Source organism: Pseudorca crassidens, chromosome 8 (genome assembly GCF_039906515.1).
Source record: "Pseudorca crassidens isolate mPseCra1 chromosome 8, mPseCra1.hap1, whole genome shotgun sequence".
In the NCBI taxonomy this organism is placed as follows: domain Eukaryota; kingdom Metazoa; phylum Chordata; class Mammalia; order Artiodactyla; family Delphinidae; genus Pseudorca; species Pseudorca crassidens.
Genome location: NC_090303.1, coordinates 89639162 through 89662358, shown reverse-complemented (window position 1 = coordinate 89662358; position 23197 = coordinate 89639162). Strand labels below are relative to the sequence as shown.

Here is a 23197-nt window from a genome sequence, read left to right as displayed (position 1 = left end):
AGTGAAAGTGTCCTAACCGCTGGACCACCAGTGAATTCCCTTATATGTGCAATTTAAAGATTACTAAAACAAGCACATTGGAAACACAGCCTTTGAGTTGGTTGAATGAGTTTCCATTTCTATGCAGATTTGAAGCCACTTTTTTTTACATAATTCTTTTCTTAGGGGGTAATGATGTGTGTTTTACTATTGTATTGGATCTAATGTCGTGTAACAATGGTCCTTTATTGTTTATAAAATGTTTTATTATTTAAAACATTCCAACACACACATTCTCTTTGAGACTTTCTCCAGAAATACAGTTTGCTTAACATTTTCTGTTTGAAGTAGGAATGAACTAGTTGTACATGTACAGAGGATTCTGAACTATGTACTATTTTTACTTGGCTTTATAGCGTAAAACTGTTACCATTCTGGATTTTACTGTGTCACAATAGAAGCAAGACACATGTCGAGATTAGGGAGGAAGAAAACAAATTGAAACATTGATTTTTGTCTTCTTTTTAAAGGAGAATTATTAGCTATTATTTCTATATCTTAGGCTCCTTAAATACCCTTATTATTAATCTTTTAATTTTATCCTGGGTGGGGTGCATGGTAATGTATCTAGAAGTACATAATACTGACAATTCCAGGAGTATTCATATATAAGCTTGATTCCTGTATTTGTTTGGCATTAATGTTTAAAATTCATTTTTTCCATTTAAAAGGCACTTTTAAACCAGATTATCTCATATCTTTCCTGTCTACTGTACCCTTCTGTGTCTCACCCAGACAAAAAATTGAAAGGATGTACTTCCTTATTAGTCGGTGCATGACATGAAGTGGGAACACCAAAGTGCTGGCAGGATAAAAGAACTTAGGGATGGTTGAATTGGAAATGATCTCATGGTGGAAGAGGAGCATTTGATTGGCACCATGTGATCTGGGATCAGAATTGAGGAGATGGTAGAATCTAGATTTGGGTAAAGAAAAGGTCACACTTAACCATGCTAATAAACATTATGATTTGTTTATTTTTTAATTCTGAGAGGATGATCCTGGCCCTTGCACTTCAGTTTAGTATTTCTCCTTGGATTAATTTTTTTCTATCTTATCTGTTACTACTGGTATATTGTAAATTGATATACAGAAGCCTCTCTAAAAGAACTAATTTAATAGGTCCAGAGTGACTTGGAGGGTTTTAAGCTTTTGGTACCTGGATGCATTTGTTTCAGATAGTCTCTGGGTCAGTTCTTAAAAACTCTATAAAATAGGCATACACTTCTACCAGGCACCTTCCCCCAAATAGATCTGTTCTTTTTCCTGAATTGAAAATACGTTGATGTAGGCAACTACTTCTGTTGACAACCTGCCCAAGTATGGCAGAGAACTAATTGGCACATTAATTAGTCTCTGCTTTGATTTTATACAGATTTGATTTTATCTTATTAATAAGACCTTCATCAGGCCTTTAATTTTTTATACTCCTAGCCTTCTTCTGAGAGAGCATTAAGTTAATAGGAAACACATTAATGCTAATTCTCTAATTATACATTTAAAAGTTTTTTCATCTCATCACTTTGTTTCTTTTTATTTGTCAATTGTACCTAGTTTTTAACTAATTTAAAATAGCTTTTCCCATTGTAAATATAAATGTTTATTTTCTAAAAATTGGGAAATAGAAGAAAATAAAAGGAAGAAAAGAAGCTACTTATAACTGCTCTACTAAGTGATAAAAGTCTGCTACTTTGGTATATTTCTTTTGAGTCACTCTTCCATATCTCCCTCCACCTCTCCCAGTTGTGGGAACCTATTATTTGCTATACATTTGCCCGAGGTACAGTGTTGAACACAATAGACACAATCTTTAAACGGAAAGAATTCAAAGTTTAATGTCCTTAAAGTTATTTTTAAAAATTAATTTGTTGTTATAGAGAAATGCATAAATATAGTCTGTCTTTACAAAAATCATAGACAAGGCTCAAGTTTCCAATCCATCCCATTTTCTTCATTGTTTCATAGGTGTAGCCACTATTACCACCTTGTGTTTAATTTTTTTCTGTGATTTTGCATATAAAATTATATATTTTCCTTGACTTATTATGGGATTATATTCCAGTAAATTGAATATCTTGTCAGTCAAAAGTGCATTTAGTACACCTAAGATGCTGAACATTATAGCATAGCCTAGCCTACCTTAAATGTGCTCAGAACACTTACATTAGCATACAGTTGGGCAAAAACACCTAACAAAACCTTTTTTATAATAAAGTGTTGAATATCTCATGTAATTTATTGAATACTGTACTGAAAGCGAGAAACAGAATGGTTATCTGGGTACAGAATGGTTTAAGTGTATCGGTTGTTTACCCATCTGATGGTGTGGCTAACAGGGAAACGTGGCTGACTGGGAGTTGCGGCTCACTGCCGCTACCCAGCATCACAGGAGAGTTTTGTACTGCATATCGCTAGCCTGGGATAAGATCAGAATTCAGAATTCGAAGTATGTTTTGTCTTCTCCGAACACACATCGCTTTTGCATAATGATAAAGTTGCAAGTTGAACAGTCATAAGTTGAAGACCATCTGTATGTTTGTATATAAAGAAAACATATGGTTTCTTTTTTAATGTAAAAACTGTCATATAGTACCTGCAATTAGCTTTTTTCATTCAGTATGTTTGTATGTACAGATCTACCTTAGTCTTCTAAATTGCTGTAGTATTTCATTTTGTTGATATGCCATAAATTTGCCATTTCCTATTGATGGACTTCTTTTGTGTGTGTGGCCTCACTGTGGCATGCGGGATCTTAGTTCCCTGACAAGGGATCGAACCCATGCCCCATGCAGTGGAAGCGCGGAGTCCTAACCATTGGACCGCCAGGGAATTCCTTGATGGGCATTTAGATTTCCAGTTTTTTTTGCTGTTACAAACAGTGCTGGAACTATTTGTACATGGTGCCTCATTAAAATGTGCACTGGTTTCTCTAAAAAAGATAAAAGGAAGTGCAGTTAGTAGATCTTAGAGAATATGTGGTTATCCTTGATATTTTACTATTTGTATTGCTCTTAAAGTTGGATCTTATAGCAATTTATCTTATATCAGTCCTCTCTCAACTGCCATGTTGTTGTTTAATGTTTTATTTTATCCTTGTTAAATCCAACAAGTTATATTATTTTATACAGAAATAGAATATTCTATAGAAATATGATTCAATTTACATGTATTTTTACTATATTCTTTCCTCACCATCTTCTTTAATCTCTGACTGTTCTTCTGAGATCATTTTCCTTCTTCCTGAAGAATATCTTCACAAATTCCTTTAATGGATGTCTCTTACTGGTAAACTGTCTCTATTTTTGTCTATTTGTTTTAATTTTAATTTAGCCTTATTTTAAAATCAGTTATTTTTATCATGGAAAATTTTAAGCATATGTGAAAGTAGACCAAATAGTGTGATGAAACCCAATTATTTCCATCCCTCAGTTTCTGTAGTTATGGACTTTTGCTATTCTCATTTCATCACTTCCCCATTCTGTGCCTCCTTTCCTGCTAAGATATCATACCATGAAGTCTGTAAATACTTTAGAATGTATCTCCTCTAGAAGAGCTTTTTAACAAAATAAACACTACTATCATATTTAACTAACGTCTTCTAATAATCAGTCCATGTGAAAAGCTCGATTATCTCAAAAAATGTTGTTTTATCATTTACTTTCATTCTTAAGGGTTATTGTTTTCAAGGACCACAACTGTAGGTTGACAGTATTTTCTCTCAGAATCTTGAATATTGTCTTTCCCTTCTGGCTTCACTTGTTGCTGTTGAAAAATCTGCTGTAAAGTCTAATTATCATTTCATTGGGTGAAGGGTTCTTTTTAAATGTTTGCTTTTGAAATTCTTGTTGCCTTTAGTGTTCTGCAGTTTTACTGTCTTGTGTCTGGGTGTGGATTTATTGATCTCACTTGGGTATGTTGCGCTTTCTGGGGCAGGGGGTTGTTTTTAACCTTTCTGGGAAAATTGCAGCTATTATCTTTTTCTTTTAAGACTTTGAAAAAAGTAAAAACTGTATATTCAGAAACATAAAACATACACATGTAAAACATGTAGACTTTAATTATATGGCAAACATCTTTGTAACCATTTCCCAGGTCTAAAATAGAATATTTCATTGAAGGTGAGTCAAAGAAGGTGAGCAAAGTCAAATCCCATGCTCTTGGATTGAAAGAATTAATATTGTTAAAATGGCCATACTACCCAAAGCAATCTGCAGATTTAATGTGATCCCTATCAAAAATATCCATGATGTTTTCCACAGAACTAGAACAAATAATCCTAAAATTTACATGCAGCCATAAAAGACTCAGAATTCCCAAAAGCAGGAGGCGTTACCCCCCCAGACTTGGGACAATACTACAAAGCTACAGTAATCAAAACAGTGTGGTATTAGCACAAAACAGACATGTGGATCAGTGGAACAGAATAGAGAGCCCAGAATAAACCCACACACCTATGGTCAATTAGTCTTTGACAAAGGAGGCAAGAATATACAATGGAAAAAGACAACCTCTTCAACAAGTTGTGTTGGAAAAGTTGGACAGCCACATGTAAATCAATGAAGTTAGAACACACCCTCACACCATACACAAAAATAAACTCAAAATGGCCTAAAGACTTAAATATAAAGCATGACACCATAAAAATCCGAGAAGAAAACATAGGCAAAACATTCTCTGACATAAATCGTACCAATGTTTTCTTAGCTCAGTCTCCCAAGGCAATAGAAGCAAAAGCAAAACTAAACAAATGGGACCTAATCAAACTTACAAGCTTCTGTACAGCAAAAGAAAACATAAACAAAATAAAAAGACAACCTACAGACTGGGAGAAAATGTTTGCAACTGATGCGACTGACAGGGCTTAATTTCCAAAATATAAAAACAGCTCACATATCTCAAAAACAACAACAACAAAACAACCCAATTGAAAAATGGGCACAAGCCCTAAATAGACATTTTTCCAAAGAAGACATACAGATGACCAACAGGCACATGAAAGGATCCTCAACATCGCTAATTATTAGGGAAACGCAAATCAGAACTACAATGAAGTACCGCCTCACACTGGTCAGAATAGCCATCATTAAAAAGTCTACAAACAACAAGTGTTGGAGAGGGTTTAGAGAAAGGGAATCCTCCTACACAGTTGGTAGTAATGTAAGTTGGTGCAGCCACTATGGAAAACAGTATGGAGGTTCCTCAAGAAACGAAAAATAGAGTTGCCATATGGTCCAGCAGTCCCACTCCTGGGCATATATTTGGACAAAATTATAATTCAAAAAGATACACGCACCCCCTATGTTCACAAAAGCACTATTTACAATAGCCAAGACATGGAAACAACCTAAATGTCCATCAACAGATGAATGGATAAAGAAGTTGTGGTACATATATATACACAATGGAATATACTCAGCCATAACAAAGAATGAAATAATGCCATTTGCAGCAACATGGATGCAGCTAGAGGTTGTCATACGAAGTGAAGTAAGTCAGAAAGAGAAAGACAAATACCATATGACATCACTTGTATGTGGAATCTAAAATATGACACAAATGAGCCCATCTACAAAGCAAATAGACTTGCAGACATAGAGAACAGCCTTGTGGTTGCCGAGGGAGAGGGGAGTGGGGGAGGGATGGATTGGGAGTTTGGGATTAGCAGATGCAAACTATTATATATAGAATGGATAAACAACAAGGTCCTTCTGTATAGCACAGGGAACTATATTCAATATCCTGTGATAAACCATAATGGGAAAGAATATAAAAAAGAATGTATACATATGTATAACTGAATCACTTTGCTGTACAGCAGAAACTAACAACATTGTAAATCAACTATACTTGAATTAACAAAATAGAATATTTCAAGTACTTCAGAACACACACACCCCGCCCCCCACCAAGCATACACACGTCTTCCTGTTCACCTCTTCATAACCCTCTCCCTCTCACCCAGAGGCAATCGCTGTCCTGACTTTTTATCACGTTATGTGCATCTCTAAAAGTTTTCTTTTATCTGTTGAAATTTATATGAGCACAGTTATATTCTACTTCTTGCTTCCTTGTTCAATACTGTACTTCTGGGATTCATCTTTGTTGTGTAGCTATAGTTCTTCATTTTTATACCATTGTTTCTTCAAATATGTTTCTTCTTTTCCTTTTCTCTCCTTCTACTATTCCCATGATGTGTATGTTGACGTGCTTAATGGTGTTTTACATTTCTCTGAAGCTCTGTTCATTTTTCTTCATTTTTCCCCCTCTGTTCTTTGGATTGCTTAATCTCTATTGATCTATCTTCTCTTTCACCAATTCATTCTTCTGCCAGTCTACATGTACAGGCTTTGAGTGACTTTAATTTCAGTCATTGTACTTATAACTCCAGAATTTCCATTAAAAAAATAGCATCTATCTCTTCATTGAAATTCTCTATTTGATGTGACATTGTCATTATATATTACTTCTTTAATTATGGTTCCCTTTAGTTTTTTGAACATACTTAAAATGGCTCCTTTGAAGTCTTTGTCTGTTAAATCCAACATCTGGTGGCTCTCACAGGCAGTTTCTGTTGCCTGTTTTTTTCCTGGCGTATGGGTTATACTTTCTTGTTTCTTTGCACAGTTGTAATTTCTGGTTGGAAACTGGACATTTTATATAATATTATAGCAACTCTGGGTACTAGTCTCCTCCTACCCTTCCCAGGGTTTGTTATTGTTATTTGCTTATTTGTTTAGTGCCTGGGTGGATTAATTTAGTGAAGTCTGTTTCCCTCTTGCCGTGTTAAGCATCTGTTGGTGTCCCTGGGGTGTGCAGATTTGGGTATGTCCACATGCATCCTGGGATGACAGTGTTTCGGGCAGGGCCCTCTTCCACTGTCTCTTTCATTGACCACACCCAGATGTTAAACTCCGCACTGACTGCTCAACAATGCCCTAGGACATAAATTGCTTCTCAGCCTGATTGAAAAAAAAATTGAGCTCACTTGAAGGCATAGTTCTTGAGGTCAGAGCTTGAAATTTATTCTGACCCCAGGAGGGTTCATCCAGCAGTTAAGAACCTGATTCTCCTTATTCTTTCCTGCAGAGTAGCTGGTTTACAGTTCAGCCTGTGTCTGACTCTCCTCCCAGTTGTCTTTCACTACAGCCTTCGTGGTTTTGAGATTGTGCTTAGGTTTGGACTTCAGACACCATCACAAATGAAGTCAGTTTTTTGGAAAGAGATTCAGAGCTATCTGTTTTAAGACCTGCTTTACCTTCCTGTTAAAATCTGGCTAAGCTCTGGCATTGAGTAGGGGGGGCAGTGGTGTACTTTTTTCTCCGTGTGACACTCCCAGTTTAGTAACTGAGCACTCATTGAAGGGGTATACAGTAACCTCAAGTCTCTTGCGTTTCCTGGTGCAGGACCCCAGCTTTATGAAGTAGCTGGTTGGAGGGCAGTCTGGGGTCATAGTATTTTCAACATGCAGCAGCAACATAGGTCCTCTTTCCCATGAGTGGCAGTTGGGTGGAAGAGGGGAGCCTCCATCTATCGGCTGCACTTAACCTGGAACTTTAGCTTCAGCATCGGGTAGCTTTGGGCAGGATGAGAAATGCTAATATCCTGCCCCTCCTAGGAAGATGGTTCTCTGAGTGGTAACCCTGTGTTCTTGGCAGCGCCAGCCTGGAGTGAAGTTTGAGTCTCACTGAACTGAGATGGGGGAGGGAAGGAGAGAGGGAACAGTTTTTAGTCAGATACCACATAGTATTGTTGTTTTTCCTGAGTTTTAGTAGATTTTCTTGAATAAGCATTTCTTCATTTGCCTTATGCTCTTAGCATCATTTCTGGATAGTTTAAATGGTTGGTTTTAAATAGTTTTCAGCAGTTTTGCTGGGGAATGAGCTCATGGAGCTCCTTACACTGTCACGCTGGAAGTGGAACCCAGAGAGATCTTTTGAAAATATAAGTCAAATCCATTGCCATTCCTCTTTCTAAAACTCTCGGGTCCTCTTCATGTATTTCGCAAAGAAAGCCAAAGCTATTCCAATGGCCGATGATGAACCCTTGCCAGTTCCTGGACCTCCACATTGCTCTGACCTTATCTCAAATTGTTCTTCCCTCGCTTATTCTACTCTAACCACTCTGAATTTGCTGTTCTTCAAGCATTTCAGGCAGTTTCCCTTCTTGGGGTCTCCCTACTGGTTTTTTCCTTGCCTTGTCTGTTCTCAGTGTATGCATGGCTTACTCAGGTTCCTCTGTTAAATATTACCTTTTCAATGAAATCTACTCCAACTGGCCCATTTAAATTGCAGCCTGACTCTGGTACCTTTTCTCACCTTTTATCATACTTAATTTACTGACTTATTATGATTTTTGTTTAGATTTTGAATTAGAACAGGAAACAAAGGTGGAGATATTTGCCTGTTAGGGTCACTAAAGTATCCCAAAGACCTAGACTAGAATTTGAAACAAGGGCTTAATAACTATTTATTGAATCACTGAGTGAATGAAGGTAAAAACAAACTTTTAGATGGCAAAAACCTTCAGTGGCCAGCCATCTAAGTTTTCTAATAAAGTTAAAACTTTTTACCTAGAGAGAATAATAAGTAATGTTATTGGTATACTGGGTACAATTAGAATAATCAGCTTTCTTGATAAGAGAGCCTAAATGTGCTCTTTTTTTTTTTTAAACTCTCTCCCCCTTTAAAAGACTAATCATTGTTAAGTTCTGCCTACTATGCTTTTCATGGTAGAGATGTTTACCAAATTGGCTTGAATTAGATATTTTTACTTGAACCATTTTAAATGTGTTTGAAAACTTTTTTATTTAAAGGAAAGTTGTCACAAACCTTTTTTCTTTAAAATTGATTTTTCACAAAATGATCATCTTCAATTTTTTTATACATTTATATTTTCATAGTGTTAGGTTTTTGAAAATATATTTGTATGCAGCAGTTGCATTTCTTTATGGCTTTGATTTAAATGGTTTGTCATCTCTGTTGTCTTTGTACAGCTGATAAATCGGTGGATTTTGTTGAACAACTCTCCCAAATCAACATCACATTGCTCTAACTATGCAAATGAATACTACATGCAAATTAGAAATTACTTTTTTTAGTAGTGTTACATCATAAGAAAATAGAAAAACCTTTGCCTTTTCAGTGAGGTGTTCACAGAAGTCTATTACTATGTCTAATGTGTATTTGCTACATGTAGACTTGTAAAGATTAGCACAGTTTTGTTCAGTGACTCTTACAATATGTGCTTGCACATTTATGGATGAATGAATAGGTACTTCCCTTTCCTTCACTCCCTTTCTTCCTCCATCCCTTCTTTCTTGTTTTCCTTCCATTTGACACATATTTGTTAAGTGTTAGCTATCTGCCAAGAACTCTTCTAGGATTTTTGGATACCTAACAAGTGAAACAGTCTCTGTCCTCATGGAGGTTGCTTTCTATTGGAAAAACATTTATGGTCTCCTTCCACCCTTATCTATCTACCCCTTCTCCTGCAAAAGATACTTAGGGGACATGATATATTATGTGAGATGACTTGTATGCTGATTTTTATTTACATATTAAGAATATAAAGTACAGGGAATTCCCTGGCGGTCCAGCTGTTAGGACTTGGTGCTTTCACTGCCTGGGACCAGGTTCAGTTCCTGGCTGGGGAACTAAGATCCCACAAGCCATGCAGCGGCCAAAAAAAAAAAAAAGAATATAAAGTACAAATAAGTTAATAAATAAGGAACAAATTGGTGGGGAGGTAGAAAGCAGCCCCACATAACCGATTTTTTTGTATAACTGCAGCTTAACCTTTTATGAGAGAGACTTTAAATTCTTAGGTAGATTTTTTTTCTATGAGAAAATGTCTAAACGAGATGTTTATTTCTATGAGAAAATAAATACGCTTTCCTGCCTTCCTAACTTGGGTATAGGCAGTCTTAAGTTCCGTTGTAAATGTACATTCATGGTATATGTATATTGGTATTTTGGTATTTAATTTAAAAAGGCGAAGAGGTATCGGTGCTGATATTTAGTCAGTTGACTTACCTTGCTCTTACACTTGCAAACTGTTCATAGCTACTGTTCAATCTGTTTTTGCCTTTGTGTAGTTTATATGAGTAACATGCTTTGTGAAGTATATGCCTAATACAGAAACAGTGAACAACCTGGAGCATTGTTTCCTACTTTTGAAGAGTGTTGTCAACCAAAACTGACATATAACAAATAATTCTTTCCTCCTTTTATTTATTATTCATTCATCAAATACGTGAGTGCTTACTATTTACCCCCAGTCATGTTGTAGCTGCCTGGTATACCATCGTAAATGTGATGCACCAGTTAACTTCTCTCCTGGAGCGTCCATTGTATTGAGAATGGACTGATTGTTAAAGAAACAAGAATTTCTAGTTATAAAACATTGGCTAAGTAAAATATAAGCTGTGTGGTATTGTACGTAAATTTATTATAGGTTTTTAAAAAATGTTAGTTTATAGTTATATGTATATATTGAATTTATGGTTTTTATGGAAACTTAAGATGCTATTCTAGTTACCATTCAAAATGTATGTGTGTATATTTCATATCTATAAATAGCTTTTCTCTTATGTGTAATTATAGTGTACATATAATTTGGGGTGTATAATGTATTCAGGAATGTAATTTCTATGTAACTATTCAGTGGAATTGCATCATACACACATTTACCACAAATTCACTGCCACCTTGGCAGAAAATTAAAGGATTAATTAAATTAAGCAACCAAGTACTTTTTTCGAAAGTGCTGTTTATTACATATTGCATTTAAGTGTGTATAATTATATTTTCATTTTTAATTTTTATTGTAAAATATTTGTAACGTAAAACTTGTCATTTTAATTTTTTTTTTTTTTCTTGCGGTACGCGGGCCTCTCACTGTTGTGGTATCTCCCGTTGCGGAGCACAGGCTCCAGACGCGCAGGCTCAGCGGCCATGGCTCACGGGCCTAGCCGCTCCACGGCATGTGGGATCTTCCCGGACCGGGGCACGAACTCGTGTTCCCTGCATCGGCAGGCGGACTCTCAACCACTGCGCCACCAGGGAAGCCCCCATTTTAAGTATTTTTAAGCGTACAATTCAGTGCCATTAAGTATATTCACAATGTTGTGTAACCATCACCACTTTCTATTTCTAAAATCCTTTTATCATCCCAAACAGAAACTCTGTACTTATTAAACAAAAACTTCCCATTCTCCCTCCCCCTCCCAGCCTCTGTTCTGCTTTCTGTGTCAATGAATTTCCTATTCTAGTTACCTCGTATCGGTGGAATCATACAGTTTTTGTTTTTTGTGACTGGCTTATTTTACTTAACATAATGGGTTTTTTTTGTTTTTGTTTTTTTTATGGTATGCGGGCCTCTCACTGTTGTAGCCTCTCCCGTTGCAGAGCACAGGCTCCGGATGCGCAGGCTCAGTGGCCGTGGCTCACGGGCCTAGCCACTCCACGGCATGTGGGATCTTCCCGGACCGGGGCACGAACCCGTGTCCCCTGCATCGGCAGGCGGACTCTCAACCACTGCGCCACCAGGGAAGCCCCTAACATAATGTTTTTAAGGTTCATCCACACTGTACCATGTATCAGAATTTCATTCTTTTTATGGCTGAATAACATTTCATTGTATGTATACACTACATTTTGTTTATCCATTCATCTGTTGATGGACACGTGGGTTGTATTGTGAATAATTCTGCTATGAAATTTGTGTACAAGTTCTGTTCAAATCCTTCCTTTCAATTCTTTTGGTATATCCCCCAAAGTGGAATTGCTGGATCAGATGCTAATTCCATGTTTAACTTTTTGAGGAACCACCAAACTGTTTTCCATAGCAGCTGCAGTTCTTGACATTTTATAGTGTTTTTTTTCTTTTCTTTTAATTTTTATTGGAGTTTAGTTGATTTACAATGTGTTAGTTTCAGATGTATAGCAAAATGAATCTGTTATACCTATACATATATCCATTCTTTTTTAGATGCTTTTCCCATATAGACCATTACAGAGTAATGAGTAGAGTTTCCTATGCTATACAGTAGTGGCCCTATGTTGTTTTTTTTTTTTAACATCTTTATTGGAGTATAATTGCTTTACAATGTTGTATTACCTTCTGCTGTATAACAAAGTGAATCAGCTATATGTATACATAGATCCCATATCCCCTCCCTCTTGAGGCTCCCTCCCACTATAGTGTATTTTATACAAATCTTTTGAACAGGGTCCTAAGTACAAAACCATGTATACAGCACTTTATGAGTGATAAGGAACTTTTGAGCATGATTTTGAGTGTATGATTTTTATTTACTACATGGGAGGTTTTTGGTGATGCAGGAGCGTTTTTATGTATGTCAGAATTTGTACTGTGTTGTCTGTTTACAATAGCCAGGACATGGAACCAACCTAAATGTCCATCCACAGATGAATGGATAAAGAAGATGTGGCACATATATACAGTGGAATATTACTCAGCCATAAAAAGAAATGAAATTGAGTTATTTGTAGTGAGGTGGATGGACCTAGAGTCTGTCATAGAGAGTGAAATAAGTCAGAAAGAGAAAAACAAATACTGTATGCTAACGCATATATATGGAATCTTAAAAAAAAAAGGTACTGATAAACCTAGTTGCAGGGCAGGAATAAAGATGTAGACATAGAGAATGGACTTGAGGACATGGGATGGGAGGGGGAAGCTGGGGCGAAGTGAGAGTAGCATCAACATATATACACTACCGAATGTAAAATAGTTGGCTGGTGTGAAGCAGCAGCATAGCACAGGGAGATTGGCTTGGTGCTTTGCGGATGACCTAGAGGGGTGGGATAGGGAGGATGGGAGGGAGGCTCAAGAGGGAGGAGATATGGGGACATGTGTATGCATATGGCTGATTCGCTTTGTTGTGCAACAGAAACTAACACAGTATTGTGAAGCAATTATACTCCAATAAAGATCTATTAAAAAAAAAAATGACCGCTTAGAGTTGAGCCCAAGAAAAGTCTGCCCTAACCAACACATGCTTGCTACCCTGCTCTCTGTCTCTGGCTCACTCTTAACCTGAAGTGGAGGACTGCCCTTCCCCCAGCTCAGTGTGGTCCCCCTGCGCGCCCCCCCTCCATTTCTGGGATTTCTAAGTAATAAATCTTGTAACTTAAAAAAAAGAATTTATACTGTGTTGTGTTATTAGTTGCAGGTGATATAGAGAACAAGAACTTAAATAATGAAGTAGAGATTTCCTGTAGAATTTAAATTTTTGAAAGAGTAATGTCACTTTTACTTTGAGGACATTTGCACTATATACCGAAGAATATGCGACCGAGCCTTCAGTAATCATAACTTCTGTCTTACCATATTGGAAAGGACATGGGCTTTGAAGTTGTCAGTCTTACTTTTGCATTCCTTAACACCCCTCATTTTATTTATTTGTTTGTTTGTTTCTTTTTGAATTTTTATTGGAGTATAGTTGATTTACAGTGTTGTGTTTCTGCTGTACAGCAAAGTGAATCAGTTACTCAGTTATACATATACATATATCCACTCTTTTTAGATTCTTTTCCCATATAGGTCATTACAGAGTATTGAGTAGAGTTCCCTGTGCTATACAGTAGGTCCTTATTAGTTATCTATTTTATACATAATAGGGTGTATATGTCAATTCCAATCTCCCAATTTATCCCTCTCCCCCTATCCCCCCCTGGTAACCATAAGATTAAACCCCTCATTTTATATATGAGGAAACTGATAGTGGCAAAACTGGGTCTGCAGACCAGGATTCCTGAATTGTTTATAAATACATATACCATTTTTTTCTTTTTAAGAAACTTATATTTTGAAATAATTATAGGTTCATAAAAAGATATTTCATTTTATTTTTCTTCTAATTATTAACAAAAGTCAGATTTAATTTTCCTAAAAGAGATGAAAATAATTTCTTTTTTTAAGTTTGGCCATTTGAATTGCAAAAATGTTTGTTGTAGCAATACAGATAATACAGATTTTCAAAATAAAATTAGTACCTCCATTTTGTCTTTTGTGATATGGATAACATTTTGGTGTATAACCTTCAATGTGCTTTATTTTCTTCGAGAAACAAATCAAATATATACACATAGAGTTTTTATATTTATGTGGAAGTAGTTATATATTTACGTTAGTCTCCAATTTACTTTTACAAATTAAAAAATCGTATATAATAGACATCTCCTGATTCAACACACATCAACCTTACGGCTATATCATTATTTACTTAATGATTTGCCAGCTGATGGATAGTTAACATTGTTCGCAGTTTTCTACTCTTATGAACAATGCTGCAAAACATATAGCAAAGTACTTGGTGCACATGTGTGAGTATTTATGTAGGATAGAGTCTAAGGTGGTTTAAGGGAGTGGTTAAAAGCACAGATGTGGGGCTAATTCCTGGAATGAATCCAGGCCGCACCACTTAATAGCTGTGCAATTTAAGGCAAGGTGCTCTTTGTGCTCCCATTTCCCTTTGTAAAGAGGAACTTAGATCAGTGATAATCTCTGCTTTGCCAGGGGAGACTAACTTTGACAGGCTGGTGGGGGAAAAATGCTACCTCACTGTTTACTAACTAAAGAGGTTGATCATCTTTTCATATGTTGTAATCATTTGTAATTCTTTTGTGAACTACTCATCATATTCTGATCTCATTTTTTCTTTTGACTTGTTTGCCTTTTAAAAATTGCTTGTAAGATTTCTATATATTCTGGATAGTGACTCTTGTATACAGTGAATATATCCTTTACTCTGTTGCTTGCTTTACTCTGTTGCTTTAATTTGTCTGTTTTTTTCTTTTCACATTGCTAAGTTGATCATATCTATCTTTTATGAATTTCTGTTTCTGCTTAGGAAGACTTTCTGTATCCCAAGATTTTTAAAAATTCTATTTTCTTCTAACACTTTAATAGTTTATTTCAGTGTATAGCTCTTTAGACAGATCATATGAGATTTGTTTTGATTGCAGTGTGAGATAGCTATATACTGTTTCTTTCTTAAAATGGATAGACCAGGACCCTGTTACTGCTTTTAAATTGGGTCCATCCTCACCATATTGATTTGTTATGTCCCCCCACACCTTTTTTAAATAAATTCATTTATTTATTTTTGGCTGTGTTGGGTCTTCGTTGCTGTGCATGGGCTTTCTCTAGTTGTGATGAGCAGGGGCTACTCTTCATTGCGGTGCATGGGCTTCTCATTGCGGTGGCTTTGCTTGTTGCAGAGCACAGGCTCTAGGCGCATAGGCTTCAGTAGTTGTGGCTCGCAGGCTCATTAGTTGTGGCTCACGGGCTCTAGAGCGCAGGCTCAGTAGCTGTGGCACACAGGCTTGGTTGCGGCATGTGAATCTTCTCAGACCAGGGCTCTAACCCATGTCCCCTGCATCGGCAGGTGGATTCTTAACCACTGCGCCACCAGGGAAGCCCTTGTTATGTCCCTTTTATCAAATATTAAAATCTCATTAATTCATTGTTCTGTTTATAGATTCTCTAGTTTCTTTGATCTTTTGTCTGTTTTTGTACCAATATCAAATTATTTGTTACTGTAGCTTTGTAGTACAGTTCAGTATCTGATAGTGCAGATCCCCACATTTCTTCCACAAAAGTTTCAAAGCATGTCTCATGCATTTACTCTTTCATGTAAACTTTAGAATTAGTTTGTCAAATTATGTAAACAAACAAAATATCTCCGTTATTTTGACATAGCGTTTTAATTTAACAGTGACTTTAGCCTGAAAATTTTCAATTCTCCATAATCTAAAAAGATAAATTATTTAATTTTTAAAAAGACTTTGAGGCATGGATGTCTATTTGTTCTCTTCCCCCTTTCTATAGGCTTTTTGTAGCATTTCTATAATAAAAAGGAATATTTTAATTTTGTTTAATACGTGTGTATTTTCCCAGAAGTGAACTTTTCATTGGCATATTAATACATATTTAATTGTAAACAATTAGGTTCTATGGCATATTTTTTTCAAGTCTTATGTTTTCTGTGGTAATGGTTTGATATTAACATGTAATTACAGGTAACTGAAACTGCTCTTCTTCATTAGTTTTATTTTGTAAACTAGGACACATTTTAGACTACTATAATACTCTTTTAGTTATGTGGCAGTATTACTACTAGCTTTTAGGTGAAAGATAAGACAGTGTAGAGTATGTTTTAAGGTGAAGATGTTTCTGCATAGTATTTATTCCCCTAAAATATGCTATGATTAGTACTGGTTAGTATTAAATGTTTTAGCTAAAAAAAGGAAGTTCTTTTGTGTTTCTGTTGAATCAAAAAATTTAACAACCTCACGCCTTTTATCTTGACATGAAGAATATACAGAATTCCATCTTCTGAGATAGCAAAAATTGATCTAATTTTTCAAATTTTTTATGCAATTTGATTCTTGATCATTGAATATGCCATATTTTTTCAGTAGTAAGCAGTATATTTTGTTTTTTCTTATGCAGGTCTTCGAAGTTCTACAGTTTAGTTCCTAGCGCTGAACCTCCTTCTCCCTTAAATTATTATAAACTTTTGCTGCTGTTTAATAAACGTGAAGATGTCTCGCAGTCCTGATGTGAAGGAAGACCCTGTGGAATGTCCTCTTTGCATGGAGCCCTTGGAGATAGATGATATCAACTTTTTCCCTTGCACCTGTGGCTACCAGATTTGCCGATTTTGTTGGCATCGAATTCGCACTGATGAAAATGGGCTTTGTCCTGCATGCAGAAAGGTAAATACTCCAAAATAACTTTGTGTTTAGTTTTTTCCCCCATGCCTATGAGTAAGTAGATTTAAAAGAATCTACCAACCTCAGATGAGATAATGTGTAGCATTGTATTTTTAAGATTTAATGAAGTGGAAAGAACACTGCCCTGGGAGTCAGAGTCTCGCCTTTATTGTTAACTAAGTATATGACCTTGGTGAAGCCACATAACCTCTCTGGTTGGCCTTAGTTTTCTTATCTGAGGAGATTGACAAGGTTGGTGGTGCTGGCTGTTTAATAGGATTAGGAGTAGAGAGAGGCAGTAGATTTAGATAGGATGGTGTGAAATTGGAAAAGCACAATCAGTATTACATCTGGGGGGAAATTTGCTTTAGTTTTCTAGTACAAAATAGTAGAGAAGTTTTGATGTTTACTAAAAAAGATCATGAGTTAAAATGAAAAGAGAAATCCTGGTTTAGAAGGTAATACTTAACTTCATTTGTTGGTCCTTAGGACAATCCTAGGCTAATAGTGCTATCCCTATTGTATGCTTAAGGAAACTAGGCCTTTTAAGTAACTTATCGAAGGCATCAGCTAATGGGTAGTAGGTTTGGGGGTCAAATGCAAGTCCTTTGAATCCTTTCTAAATCTAAAGTGTCTATGATTTTTAAAATAGTATTCTGGGTTTTGTTGTTTTTATAAGCAGATGCAGCAGTTACAGTGTAGTAAGTGACCTATTAGGGTGAGTAGGATTGCTGCATCTCTGTTTTGAAGGTTTATTACCACCTTAGGGATTAATGCAAATAGCTATTTTTTGCCTTATCTTTAATGTCTGTTTGTATGATTTAAACTTTCTTTTGTTTACCCATTCAAAGAGCTCTTGGTTCATTATTACCAAATTTTGAGAATTGGAAATGTGTTTTAGATACCTAGGTTATTAAAAAAAATAATATCTCAGAAGGCAATGCATTGTCCAGTTTTTTTTTTTTAATCTAATGGGCAGTTAATGTAGATGATATGAATGAAAAAAGGTGAGCTCTACTTAAATGTTAATTAATGTAGTTTATATATATATATATATAAGTTATATAACAGTAGGTGTTTATAATGTATATAATATCTTTTTATATAGTTCATATACTTTAAGAATGTGAATGGAAAGGTAAATGAAAACGATAACATTAGCTTTTTAAATTTGTGTTAATGAATTTTAAAACATTCAGTTGTATTTAAAAAATCAGTTCCCCATCATTCCATTAGAGGACAATTGTACTGAACTATTATGTTGAAAGTGGTGACTTTCAGAATAACCTAAGACTATTTGAGGAAATGGCAAAGAAATTCATTTCAGTTTTAAGGGATTACCTAGAATCACCTCAAATCCTTAGAAAGTGGAGCAAAAAATAGAAAAAACTTTAAGATTAAAAACTAAACAGAGTAACTTCAGCAAAGCTGGTTGTTAGTAAAAGGGTTCCTTTCTGGGAGGACTAGTGTGAGGAATCTGGAGGGCAGAAGGCCATTGGGATCAATTTAAAGAAAAAGTGTTAACTCAAAACATATTCAGGAGAAGACTTGAAAAAGGGTAATAATAGTGGTGCTTCAAGATCCTCGGAAAACTGTCAGTGTGGTTGGTTGAGTACAGAGGCATTGGAACAACAGTCCAACTTTTATGCCAGGTAGCAGGTACAGATGCCCTCTGGGTGGAACACTGATTATAAATTTAGGTCGGAGCCTTAAAGGGGATAGAAATACCCTGGAGGAACTAGGACCTCCTATGCTCAGAAGATGAACTATTAGCCTACCCCTTTGAGCTGTTTTTCCTCTCTGTGGTCACAAAGAAACATCCTGCAGCAAATAGAAATAGTATTTTATAGACTGGTTGACAGAATTCTTACATGTGCAACAACCAAGAATCAATAGGTATTTCAGGAAAGCCAACATTATGGAAGAGAAGCACAAAAATCAGTATATAGAAGAATCTAACATAAGTAAGCAAACAGAAAGAAACTTTTTCAAGTGTCATTGGTACCTCTCAAAGAGGTAAGAGAGAATGACATATTCATGTAGAAGGAACATTTTTTTTTAAAAAAAACAGATCTTCAAAATAAACAATCCTATAGATACGTTGAAGAAAAGAATGAACACAGTTCAAGAGCAAATTAGCGAGTTGGAAGACTGTGCTGAGTATTTTTTTGCAGGATATAGTGCAGAAATTTAAAAAATAGAAAGCATGAAAGAAAAGTTAGGCAATGTAAAAGAGAGATCTACTGGTTCTAATCTCTGCTAAGAGAAGTTTTAGAAGCAGTGGGCTAAGAATGGATCAGAAGAAATAATGAAAGAACTAATAGAAGAAAATTACTCACTGTGAAAAGCAGTTGTCCTCAGATTAGAAGAGTTCTGTAAGTATGAAGCAAGATGACTGAAAAATATCAACATCTGTTTACATAATTGTGAGATTTTAGAATATCTAGAATAAAGACAAAGTTCTGAAAGTCCATGAGAGAAAAATACATAGATCACAAAGGAACAAGAATAAAACTGATGTCAGTGTTTTTGTTTTACAACCATAGAAAAGAGAACACAAACGAAAAATTTGTTTTTCCAAATTTTTGAGTGAAAATAAGTTAATGAATTCTCAATTTCATTCAGATTTGAAAGCATAATAAAACATTTTACAGACATACAAAGATTAATCAGGTTTAATATCCACTATACAATACAACTAGAAGAGTTGAAGATGACTGCAAGATTTTGAACTGAGCAACTAGAAGTAGAGAATGGCCATTAACTGAGATGGGGAAGACTGCATCTTCTAGGAATAGGGTTTTTGAGAAGATCAGGAACTCGGTTTTAAACATGTTAAGTTTGAGATTCCTGTTAGAGACTTAAATGGAGATATTGAATAGACAGGTGAATATTCAAGTTTGGTTTGGGCATGGAGATGTAAATTTGGGAGTTAATCAATATATAGAATATTTTTATAAATTAATGACACTGGATGAAATCACAGAGAGGGTCAGTGGAAAAAATGAGAGATTGTCTAAGGATGAACACCAAGGCTCTCCAACATTTATAGAAAGAAAAGAAAAAAAAAATCCAGATTAAAGAAATATGAGACAACCTCCTTTTGGATCTCCAAGTTAGAATCTTTAGCTGAGGCACTTATTGTTAATAGTCAGACCAGGAGGTTTTTTTGTTTTTGTCTTTGTTTTTTAATTTCTTGTTGACTTAATATCCACTTAATATCCACAACTCTTAGAACCTCTCCTTAGTTTCTTAACTACCAGACTTTGCTCATACCTGTCTCATGGCATGAGTCACGGAAGGCAGACAGTGCAGGACACACAAAGTCTTGGAATCTGGCTTAGCTTTGCTAGAGAGTGCTGAACACACATAATTATGAAGCTGCCCATCTCAGTCAGGGACCAGCAAATCTTTACATCTCTGGAGCCCAGCCTCAGTGGTTGTGTTAACATGGAAGGAAACCACAAGTGTTTCTGGAGAGGACCGTGAAGCTACAATTTAGATACAGCCCAACCCTGCAGGGAGAAGCCTGTAGAAGGTGTTCTGTGAGATGTCAAATTGAGATGATTTAAATAAACTTGGAGATGCAGGTGGCGCTAGTTGAAGCCAGCTCCTGATTTTGGCTCACAAGATGAAACCTGTCTGCAGAAAGGGCCTCTTTTGTTTTAATAGCTTTGAAAAGCAGAGAGAGAGGCAGGTTTTAAAAACATATGAAGTTGAATGTTTCTCTTTGGTCCTAGTTGCTGAGCCTAGTAGAGTCAAAAGGACCTTAGTGCTTCCCTAAACAGGTGCAGGTCATTCCTTAGACTGCCTTTGCATGTCCTTTTAGTGCAGCATGTCTGAGAAAAATATCTGGTGGAAACAGCAGATGTGGGAACATGGGTGGTTTACTGATATAGCACCATACAACATTGGCTCACATGGAAATTAGAGACTGGCCAAGGAAATGAAAACTTCAACAAGGGTATTATTTTCACCTCAGAAATAATAGAAGATATTGAATCCATGAAACAAGAACAGTATGGTATAAAAAATTCAGTGAATAAGAAACAGTTATTGAAAATTAAAATATGATAGCAGAAATAACTCAGGCAAAGAGTTGGAAGATGAAGTTGAGATGATCTCTTAACAAGTAGTGCAAAAAGTCAAAGGAGAATGTATGAGAGAAGAGATAACTTTTATTTGAGGATCAGTCCAGGAGGTCACATAACAAATAAGTTAGTATTCTAGAAAGAGATCACAATGATACGGAGGAAAATTGTCTTCAATAATATATGATTGAAGAATATTCCCAGAACCAAAGGACATATTTTCAGATTAAAAAGGCCCCAAAGAACACGAAAACATTAATTCAGAAAGATATATGCACTGTTATGTTCCTTGTGGTATTATTTACAGTAACAAGATATGAAAACAACCTAAGTGTTTTGGATGAATGGATAAAGAAGATGTGTATTCCACACACTGGAATACTACTCAGCCATCAAAAGGTGGAATCTTGCCATTTGTGACAGCATGGATGGACCTTGAAGGGTCCATGCTAAGTGAAATAAGTCAGATGGAGAAAGACAAATACTGTATGATTTCACTCATATGTGGAATATACAAACAAAACAAAATAAATGAACAAACCAAATAAAAACAAACACATAGATACAGAGAACAGAGTAGTGGTTACCAGAGGGGAAGAGGCAGAGGGGGAGGGTGAAATAGATAAAGGGCATCAACTGTTTGGTGACAGATAGAAACTAAATTTTTGGTGGTGAGCACGCTGTAGGGTACATAGAAGTAGAAATATAACGTTGTACACATGAAACTTACAGGTTATAAACCAGTGTTATGAAAAGACATTTTCAGACCTGAAAGTTCTCAAAAATATTTTACCTTCTGTGCATTCTTTCTCAGAAATTTACTAGAGGATATGCCCCATCAATATAAAGGAATGAAGAAGATAAAAAAAAATACATGGGATAGAGGAAATAGGTAATTAAACATAGACAAGAAGCAGTGGGATTTCTTGGATGATGGGGAAGGATGAAAGATGTGACCTGTAGAGGGCAGTTAATCCAGAATGTGGCAAATCAGAAAGCTCCAAGGGGAATCTCTACAAAAAGATCAAAATGAAAGAATACTTGGTGTTTTTAAAGAGAAATGTCTTGTGAAGCCATTTCAACAAGTGGAGGAAATTTTATGGTTGAATTAGTAATAAACACATAGAGATCTAATCAGACAAAACACAGTTATTAACTCTACAGGAAACAAAAGCTTGTACAGAAAAAGTAATCATATTATGCTGCAATGGCTCAGATATGAAGTAGGGGTTGAGATTTATTTTTTTCCATACAGATATCCTGTTGTTACTGCATCTTTTGTAGAAAAGACTACCCCTTTACTTTTGAATGGTTTTGGACTCTCATGAAAATCAGTTGCTGATAAATGTGTCAGTCTATTTCTAGAGTCTGTATCTCATCCACGATGATTATGTCTATCTTTTTGTCAATACCATACTGTCTTGACTACTCTAAATCTTCAAATCTGTTATAATAAAAACTTTCAAATTTGTTATTCTTTTTAGAATTTATTCTGTGTATCTGAACCTTAGTCTTTCCACATAAGTTTTTTAATTAGCTTGTTATTTTGTACAAAAAGACTACTGGAATTTTGGTTGAGATTGCATTGAATAAGCAGGTCAATTTGAGGAAAAACGACATCTTGAAAATGTTGACTCATATAGGTCATGAATAAGTTTTATCTTTCCATTTTTCTAGGTTTTAAACATTTCAGAAACAATGTTCTGTAGTTTTTATGTACAGAGTACAGCATGCTTTGTTATATTTGCCTATAACTTTTTTTGGGGGGGGGAATTTTTTTTTTTGGGCCACACTATGTGGCATGTGGGATCCCAGCTCCCTCACCAGGGATCAAACCTGTGCCCCCTGTAGTGGAAGGGTGGTGTCCCAACCACTGGACCACCAGGGAGGTCCCTGTGATTTTGAGCTTTGGCACATGATACTGTTTTTAAAATTCCATTTTCCAGTTGTTCATTGTCATTATGTAGAATAATTGATTTTTGTTAAATAGATTCATTAGGACTTTCTAAATAGATGATCACATCTTTTGTGGATAAAGACAGTTTTATTTCTTTCCAACCTTTATTTCTTTAAATTGTTTTTCTTGCCTTATTGCAGTGGGTAAGCCCTACACTATAACCTTGGATAAAAGTGGAATGAACACATATCCTTGTTTGTTCCCAATCTTAGTGAGAAGACGTTGAGTATTTCACTATTAAGTATGTCACTGTTTTTTTGTAGGTGGTCCTTATCAGGTTGAGGAAGTTTGCTTTTATTCTTTGCCTGCAGAGAGTTTTTATCATGAGTGGGTGTTGCATTTTATCCAATGCCTTTTCTGCTTCTATT

General features: G+C 35.7%; 1 protein-coding gene across 7 annotated transcripts in view; it reads left to right on the top strand.

Annotated features, from left to right (window-relative positions):
* CNOT4 (CCR4-NOT transcription complex subunit 4) overlaps window positions 1-23197 on the top strand; it is a 139653-nt gene that overhangs the window by 44330 nt on the left and 72126 nt on the right. For all 7 annotated transcript variants that reach the window (XM_067747104.1, XM_067747102.1, XM_067747103.1 and 4 more), the window contains one exon: window positions 16519-16784. In XM_067747104.1, coding sequence (XP_067603205.1) covers window positions 16611-16784 — 174 coding nt within the window. In that variant the 5' untranslated portion in view covers window positions 16519-16610. The remainder of the gene's footprint in view (window positions 1-16518; window positions 16785-23197) is intronic.